Genomic DNA, 9894 nt, shown 5'->3' with positions numbered 1-9894 from the left:
TTATTCTCTCTGGTGTCAAAAAGATAGATCAAATGAAAACACCCTATTTGCCCCCAACCATCCCTGGCCGACTGACTGCAACAGGTTTGAGCATGGAGCAGTGACTACCTCAAGACCCAAAATGTGCATGGCCTGACACACACACATAAAGAAGAAAAACGCACAACTCACACACAGATGGCCCAACTGAATGCAAATGCTATATTAACCCAGCCCCCCCGGGGTCACGGTAGGGCCCAGATTGCCAGTAAAGAGGTGGATGCTTCATGGTTCATCTATGTGCTGGGTAAAGGGAAAGGATTTCAGTCTTACCTCAGACCCTAAAACATTACGCTCCTGTAATCGAGGCGTAGGCTGCTCTGTTCACAAAGGTCAGGATCACACAGAGGGCAAAGAAAACAACAATAAAAAATAACCACAGACCACAGTTCTTATACATTCTTATCAAAATAAACGTGTATTCTTTCCATCACTTGTTATACAGCCCATGGACAGTGAGAGAAAGTGAGATTCCAACCTCAACCACATTCAAATGTCAAATGAATTCTATTTAATAGCTATATTACTTGCCAGAACAAACACATGGCAAGAATACAGGAGAAATGACCTCACCTTTGGAGCATACAAATGGTTGCATGATTGCAAACAATATGTTATATGGATGGCAACTGCAATATTAGCAGTTAAACTAATTAGAAATAAGTATTTCTGCTCCCCCATAAAACATGTTGAACTGATTTGCAAATGTTTTAAAAATGTATCAGCATTAGTAAATGTCATTTAATTAGACACAAACAGTGTTAAAATAAGTGACAGCATGTTGGTGTGTTTGTTGTACTACAACTTGTACACACATGAGGTGTTGAACAAACCACCGCTTAAGTCAGACTTCTTTCATCAGCACTGTGAGACTACACACGTTACTATACACGTCAATAATGCAGACTACGAAACATTAGTATAGAAATAGGTCAGGCAGGGTGCATATCGAAAGGTTCATGCAATACTCTGACCAAAAATTTTAATAATGTCATTTACTCATTCTTATGTCATTCCAAACCCATGTGGAACACAAAATGAGTTATTTATTGCAGAATGTTCAAGCTGTTCTCTTTCAAACAATCAAAGTGTATGGGGACCACAGCTGTCAAGATTTTCAAGGCAAGATTTTTAGTGAATCTTAAATTACTAATTTAATGTAATTAATGTAAAAACATTTTCTAAAGGCTTCAGAACACACAGAATATAGTGTACATACAAGTCTATAATCTACTGTATGATGCTTTAAATAATAATTATTATTTGTTAATTTCTTGGAGCTTGAAAGCCCCTGATCCTCATTCACTTTCATTGTATGGAAAAGAACAGCTCAGACAATAATCTAAACTTCCCCTCCACGGAAAAAAAATAATAAAGTTTGAGTAAATGATGACAGAATTTTCATTTTTTGGTAAAAAAAAAATATATAAAAAGTGAAAGAGTGAAAAAAAATTGGGGAAAAGAAGTAATAAAGGAAAAAAAAGGATCCGGTCAACTTTCCTGTGTGGGTGTTCATTTAATATTTTACAGACAATGTTTCTTTAAAAGCCAGCACCTGGAAATCCCATTAGATGTGCATATAAAATCCCACATGATTAATAGTATATGAAGCAGGGCTGGATTGGGGGGTACCAACATGTGGACCACAGAACTCCTCCTCTTCAAGCTTCAAGTTTCACTCCATAAATTTGCTACTCTTTCCCACCTAGGCATTTTAAAAGGAGGAGGGATCACTTGTCAGGAATGTCTCAGAACTGTGAAAACAGCATGTAGAGCTGAGAGTGGATGTAGTGGCCTTAAAGCTGAATGAGAGACTGAGAGAGTGTGAGCTGATGTGTTACAACAGAGCTGAATCACACGACACAGTCAATGTAGAAAGGTCACTGCTGGAAGGTGTTTGATACTTCTGTAGTGAGGTAAACCTAACGGTGATTTCAAAAGTTGGACTTTGAGGCCTTGATGTGCATGTAAGACCACATGCTGAAGTGGATATTTATCACGTTGGCTTGCACCAGACCCAAACAGCTGCATCTCTGAGGACATCTTGGCTTCATACTGTGTGTGAGTGTGCGTATGACCCCAGCTGTGTGCTCTTCAGCATGGATCAACCAGCAAGCAGTTGCATGCGGACCCCTCACACAGGCAGTGCTCTCTGGGGCTGCGTTAGGACTCCTCACACTGGAGGTTCTGGAGCAGGGCTGCAGCCGTACCAGCAGGCCCCTTTTTCCCTGCATCAAAAGCACGATTTCCTGGCCTACACAGACTTCTCCAGCTCTTGTCTGGTGCCGGCACCACATGCTTACCCACGCGAGGACAGACTGTACCCAGAGACGCATGGAGGCTACCAAAGATCAGAGTGGCAGTTCCCTCCCTGTGAACCACGAGGCAGAGGGCAGGAGCCATGCCAGGCAGCAGCAGTAGCAGTGGGAGCTGGTGTAGGGGCAGAAATGGACAGTGCAGGGGGAGACAGGCTGCCTGGAGCAGTCACATCATGTCTAGAGGGAGAGTACTCCTCTCAAAGTGTGGCAGTGGTCGAAACAGAGAAAAAAAGCTCCAAGCGGAAAAGAGAAATCACAGGTGAGTCATTTTAAAGGGGTTTTGGGAAGGGTGGATGAGTTATGAGGTGATTGATGGCATGAATCACTCTGACTAATGTGATACTTTGACTTTTGCCTATTCAAAAAATAGCAGCAAAATGTAATTTAGTAAAACATTTAAATTGAAAACAACATATAATACCGTGTTGACAGTTCACATGCATAATCACTGTGTGAGAAAGCTAACGGATGTAGCAGGTATTTGTACCACTTATATTCTATTTAAAAATAGTTTCAGCAAACCTGTACATGGTGGATGACCCATAACACGTAATTCCATGGATATTATTCTGTAGTTGTTTCCTTCAATTGTTGCAAGCTCTTAGGTAGAGTTCTGCTTCTTAATGCTTTCTATTGTTTTGTAATCTTTGACAGTTTTTACATTCAAAACATCTTACACACTTTCACAACCCAGACCTGATTTTTCAAAACATCCATTTTAATTATTATGAGGGATCAAAATGATTTATACTAACATCAACTAAATACTCAGATTCAATGGATAATGAAGCTATACATGTTCTATGAATCTTTTTAATGTAGTCTACTGGCACCTCTGAAATACAAATGCACAGAAACTGAAATCAGCATCTTCCGTATCCAGTATCTGAGGTGTAAAGTAGTGAATAATGGATAATTTGAAACCTTTTTATACATATACAGTGCATACCTCTGAAGAATTATATAAAACCAACTATAAGGTTTTGTGCTCATCTATTGTCAAAAAGACCAAAATATTGTTAATATTATAAAATGAAGTTCATATCCACCCATTCTAATACCTCAAACATAATTAGGATTTGTTTGAGGTATTACAGTTATTGTTAATGATGCACTCAAATGATGAAATCTGCATAATAACTGTAGTAATGAGCGCTCTGAATACTTCCAGTTTCACACAATTCTGAGAGGAGGAAAAGTGAACCTCAGTGTTTGTGGCACATCTGGAGCAGGCATTAATTTCATCTCTCAGACTTACTGTGGAAACTGAGACAGCTTTGCTTTTCTGGGATCAGGGGAAATTTCTTGAAGATATATACAGTACATTTCCCCAATAGTGCTCAAGATGCTTTATATAACATTGGCCAAAACAGCCAATGACATGAGTGGTGTTTAAAAATGTGCATCTCAAATCCATCATCAGGCCCTACTGCACAACAATGCATCCAGGCCTCATAGTCTAATATGGGGAATAAATATACCCTTTCCCTCTCTCTAAGTTACCTTAATGTAACCTTCCATCACTTGTGGTCGAAACAAGCCAAACCATGTCTGTAATATAACTTGCCTGCGATCCCACTTCTACATTCTTATCCATTGACATTTTCCTGTCGTTAAGCAGTAACAGGATCTCCACAGAACATTTGACTGGAGAGAAATTCACATCATGAAAATATTCATTACCAAGGCTAAGTTTTTAGTGTGCATTAATATGATTACATCTAGAAGTACTTTTTCATGAAATGTGGTGTAAAAGGTACAGTGAGACAAGGTGTGAAGGATTTGGCGAGGATATGATAATCAAATCTGTTAGTGATAATGTTTTCAGCAGGTTTGTACCTAAAAAGACAGGCAGGCAATCATTGTTTGCATAAAATTGTAAACAGATGTGATATTCACTCCCAAAATGAATTCTACATCATAGAGAATCTGCTTGTAGAAAGAAAATTGAAAATGTGATTGCAGAAGAGTTTGTTGTCGTTGTAAATATGGAAGGATTTCATTTATCCAAATTACCTCTATATTCTAGTTCTATTTACCTGTTTAAGGATTTAGTATTTAGGAATTTAAGAATTAGTATGTGTTGGATGTTTACAAGCAGGTTTACAATATGTTCCCTTTTGTTTAGTAACATTAAAGGACAGAAAATGAAGCTTAACGATCAACTCATTTTGACTTAATTTGGACAAATGACTTTAGCGCTTCTACATAAAATGCCAAATGCCACCCCCCCACAGAGGGAAGTTGCTCCCTAAAAGTTTATGGGCTTTCGCTGGGGAAATATATTGGAGTCTGTTTTTGGAAGGTGCACGCATGCACGCATACATGCATGCACGCACACACACACACACAGAGTGCCAGGTGTTTCTTCCTCAACCTGCCACCACCTTTCCATTAACTACCCTCGGCAGGGCATTTAAATGAACGGGACATTAATGACAATAATAATGCGCCTTCTAAAAAAGAACAGAGGCCACAGGTTGCCATATGTGAGAAAGCATTATGCTCTGTTACTGGGAAACTGTCTCACTTTCCCACTCACATCTGGCAGTGTGACTTCAGTCCATTTCACAGTCTGGCCAGGATCTGGCAAAGACGAAGCACAAATTCTCACACTGACAAATTAAAGTCCTTTTACAGAAATTGCATCAGGGTTCATTTGGTGCTACCAGTTCTAATGCATGGCGCACATGTTAATTGAGTTCACAAGGTTGGAACAACTAATTAAGCTGACACAACTTATAGAAATTATGTCAAACATCTTTACATATCACTCTTAAAAGGATAGTTACTCAAAACTGGAACCCAAAAGGAAATGTTAGGCAGAATGTTAAGCTCAGTCACCATTCACTTGCATTGCATGAAAAGAAAAAAATATCTTGAAAAAAGACAGATGTACAGGTTTGGAGACATGCAACATGGTTGAGTAAATTACAGAATAAAAAGATTTGGGTGAATATATCCCTTTTATATTAAAGTACATTTTGAAACTAATACAAGGTATGCTTTTACATTTTCTTCTCTTCACCCACTACAGTTTTCTGTTGTGATATGGGTTGTGAGATTGTGTTGAATTACAGTGTCAGGGAATGTAGAGGGCACAGGACCCTAACACACACATATTCACACTTCTACCCACACACAGTCACTCGACTTCAGCAAGCCTTTGTTCTTTTGTCAGTGGATTTAACAATGTTCCGGTGCATTCCTTGCTAACTTAAGTCGTCTGTGGTCAGTTTCTTGAGCCCCAACAACCCCCAAACTTCCAGCTTGCTTTAACTGGGACTCAAACACCCTCTGATCTGCCCTGAGCCCTGTGCAAATGTGTGTCCTGTGTGGCCCACAAAACCGCTTGTAACCAATGTTATAATGCAGAGAGAGTTTTAAACCTAACATGCATGAAAGCATATGCAGCTCCTAGGGGAGTTTTGCAAAGAATGTATTATTTTATGTAATATTATTTAATTACAAAATATTTTTGACATGGAAAAGCATATCAAACAGTTTTAAAACAGTTTGTTTTAAAAAATATGGTTTTGGTAACACTTTACAATAAGGTTGTATACATTAAAATTAGTTGACGCAAAAGGTAACATGTATTAACAATGGACAATCGTTTTAAAGCATTGAAAAATCAATGGTCAATTTTAATTAATTTCTACTTACCCTAATATATGTTTAAGGTTAAAATTTTCATACAAAAGCATTAGTCAATGCATTATGAACTAAGAATGTATGCATTTATTATTATTACATGCTAATATTTTTTAGTTCATGATACCTAATGCATTAACTGTTATATGCAATGTACCTTTTTGTAAGGTTTTATCATGATTTCTTTACATGATAGAGCTTCATTGGGTTTTCAGTGCCACAGAGCACAAAACTAAGACTGAGTCTCTTGCCTTCTGTGTCCTCCAGAGATTCAGGATTCAGGCTTCAAGCCTGACTCAAACTGCAAGGCTAGAAAGGAACGAACAGCCTTTACCAAGGAACAACTCCGGGAGCTGGAGGCCGAGTTCACACATCACAACTACTTGACCCGCCTGCGGCGCTACGAGATTGCTGTTAACCTTGACCTCACTGAGAGACAGGTACAATCGATATATCTATAGGCTTGTGATATTATTGTCTGATAATAGCAGGTCTTTATAAAAGGAGATACTCATTCATCAAGTCCAAATTAAGACAGTGTGAAATAAGATTGACAGATTGCGTAGAAAATATTTGACAAAAGGTAGATCCATCTTCTCATCACTTTTCTTATTTTTCCTTCTGCTATTTCGGACTAGACCTTTTTTTGTTAAACACAGACTACAATTAGCTTGATCCTTGATAGTTTTCCCAGTCTTAGGCCCAAGCACATGCCAGATCCCAGCAGAACTCTGGGCTTCTCCTGAATCCCTTTGCAACTCTTTCTTCACATTTCCCAGTGCATCCTACATATCTTGGCCGCCTGCCACCCTTTGCTTTAAAGATGAGTGGCAGACAGATTCAGTGGAGAGAAGCATGTAAAAATAGTGTGGGAACAGATGGTCCATGTCGCTGTGTTTCCATAGGGAATGCAGAGAAGGATGCACAAGGGTCACAGACTTGTGGTCCACAGAGTTTAGCTGTCAAATATAATGTCACAAATTTTTTGATTTGCTGGCTGCAAAAGTTTTTGAATCACTCAAGTGAGAGTTGACAATTTATTCTCAAAATCACTTCCAGACAGTTTATTGTATTAATTATCATTGTCTCTCTTTTTCTTTTCTTTTTTTTTTTTTGCAATTTTCCAATACAAAATTAAAGAATATACAACAATGATACTTTCCCAAAATGTTTAATAGGAATAGGACAATTCAGGATAGCATAAAAAATATAAATAACAATAATAATAATAATAATAATAATAATAATAATAATAATAATAATAATAATAATAGCAATAATAAAATAGATTCCAGAAAGCGACCAGACCCAGAAATATTAAAAATATTCTTTCAGGGACATTGAGAAGGTTTTATGAGTCAATCCCAAAGTATATGCATCACAGTAATTAAACTTCCACTTTACAATCCAAACTCAACTTTTGCAGAGGTGACCTGGTGTGTGATAAAGGAATAGATCCCCCAAAAATGAAAATTCTTTCATCATTTACTCACAAGATTTTTAGAAGAATATCTCAGCTCTGTAGATGAATGGTGAACAAAACTTTAAAGCTCCAAAAAGTTAATAATGTCAGTATACAATTAATTCATAAGACTCCAGTGGTTTAATCCATGTCTTCTGAAGCGATCAAATCGGTTTTAGGTGAGAACAGATCTAAATGTAACCCCTTTTTTACTATAAAGCTTGACATAAGCAGTCTCATTGGCGATCTTGATTTCAAGATTGATTACACTTCCTAGTGCTTTCACTCTGTGCATTTGCCAGTCACTAGGAAGTTTAATCAAGCTTGAAATCATGATTGTGCCTAGAGATTGCAATGGCAAAATATACAGTGAAAGAGGAGTAACATTTTGGTTTGGTTTCACTCAAAATTATTTGATTGCTTCAGAAGACATAATTTAAATCAATGGATGAAAAGTAATCAATGGATTACTTTTATGCTGCCTTTTTATGTGCTTTTTGGAGCTTTAAAGTTTTGGTCACTATTCAGTTGCATTATATGGACCTACTGATCTGAGATATTCTTTGAAAAATCTTTGTTCATGTTCTGTTGAAGAAAAAAAGTCATATACATCTGTGATAACATGAGGGCGAGTAAATGATTAGAAATGTCTATTTGGGTGAAATATTACTTTAAGTCCTATGAATATTGACAACAATTTGTATTCACAGGTAAAAGTGTGGTTTCAAAACAGACGAATGAAGTGGAAGAGAGTGAAAGGAGGACAGCCTGCATCTCCTCATGACCTGGAAGCAGATGAGATGGACTCTGCTGCATCTCCTAGCTCAGAGTAAAGATCTCATCTAGAGGTTTACTCATATTTACAGTCACCCAGGCTCACCCAGGCCATACGGATGATGTCCAATTTTTCACTAGTTCCTCCACATATCCCGTTACACTGCTTCATGAACAAAAGCTTTCCTCTTGCTCTCCTTGCTCAGATGATTAATTATCAACAGAACCTGAATGGTTTGGAAGCACCATCCAGTTTCATTCATGAACAGATCGAGTGAAATCAGAGACCTATAAAAACCAATTATTCACGTATAAAAACAATTTATATTCACTTTTTAAGCCCTGATTTAATAGCTTTGACCTCCAGCCATGACGGCATGATGTAGGTCTGTTGTTGGACCGCTTTCACACTGATGTCTGATCAGAACCATCTGTGAAGCTCCACAGACAGACACTCTCAGGATCACGCCAAACCACCAATGCCTCAATATCACTTCTTTGTTTTTACCCTAAATTGTGTCAAGTTGCTCTTAGAACATACCTTTTTGCCTTATTGAATAAAACATTTTTTGTAGCTCTCTCTCTCTCTCTCTTTTTTTTTTTACATGAAATTTATCAAACAGGTGTTGCATATAAAAATACAAAAATAATAAAAATTTTGAAACCAAGAAAAACTGATTGTATTTTTCTTCAGATCTTACAGGTTGAATGTTATGTGGAGGAACATACAGAAACAATTATACATTTTTTTTTACTTTATACTTTGAAAATTATGCAAAACAATTTACAATTATACATATTTCACGAAACAAATAGTTCTGACTAAATTCTGATTGGATGAGCTGTATTCCATTGTAAAAACGTTGTGCAAGTTACAAAACTTGGCAACCACAAACTCTTACATATAAGGTAAAGGTTGTCTAATGATTGATAATGTTTATTCTGATTATTATTTATAATAAATTTAACTAATTATTAAGCATTGATGTCAGTTTTATCATATTGCTGTTGTCGGAAAAAAAAGATAATAACAAAACACATCGTATCAACTTAATCCCAACGTAATCAGCTGTGGGTAATTTTTGGTTTCTGTGACTTATATCAGTTATATGACTAAATTTGGAATAGATTTATAATCCAGGTTGGGTTGTTTCATAACTGCCATTACGCATTATGATAATCTTCCATAGTACTTTTATACCTCATAGGCCTTAAGTGTTGAAATTTCAGCTACGGGTTCAACTCCACACTTGGCCCCAAAGCATCTGGATCAGAAGTCTGGAGAGTGACCGCTGGCATAGTGCTGTGGAGAAAGGGGAATAATAGGTGGGTTGGAGAGGAGAGATGACTTCTCAAGTACAGGATGTTGTTGTTGCAGGTAGCCAGTCATCCAATTTCCTGCTTCCCAAAGAAAACAGTGGTAAAGCATCCAGAGTCTAGGGACTCACAATGGTGGGCCTATGCTCTGGCCAGTCGGTCAAACAAAGACTTGAGAGAGGTGAGTGGCCTGTGAGGTGGACCGGCGCAGGAATAGTTCCATACCCACCCAAAATGAGGGTTAAGTCTCACAGTGCTGCTGACCCTGTGCAGCCACAATCTCTCCGAGCCAGTCCCTTATTACGTACCTTGCTTTCCACCATTATGTGC

The 9894-nt window shown here is 37.7% G+C and overlaps 1 protein-coding gene across 1 annotated transcript; it reads left to right on the top strand.

Annotated features, from left to right (window-relative positions):
• The first annotated feature begins 1771 nt into the window (after positions 1–1771).
• Positions 1772–8909, top strand: meox1 (mesenchyme homeobox 1). The gene is made up of 3 exons (XM_052113126.1): positions 1772–2616; positions 6279–6451; positions 8184–8909. Exons 1-3 carry the CDS (start codon positions 2139–2141, stop codon positions 8304–8306), a joined length of 774 nt encoding a protein of 257 aa, XP_051969086.1. The 5' UTR covers positions 1772–2138; the 3' UTR covers positions 8307–8909.
• Positions 8910–9894: the final 985 nt, after the last annotated feature.

This window comes from Xyrauchen texanus, chromosome 40, assembly GCF_025860055.1.
Source record: "Xyrauchen texanus isolate HMW12.3.18 chromosome 40, RBS_HiC_50CHRs, whole genome shotgun sequence".
NCBI classification, from domain to species: Eukaryota; Metazoa; Chordata; class Actinopteri; order Cypriniformes; family Catostomidae; genus Xyrauchen; species Xyrauchen texanus.
This window is presented reverse-complemented; position numbering and strand designations above follow the sequence as displayed.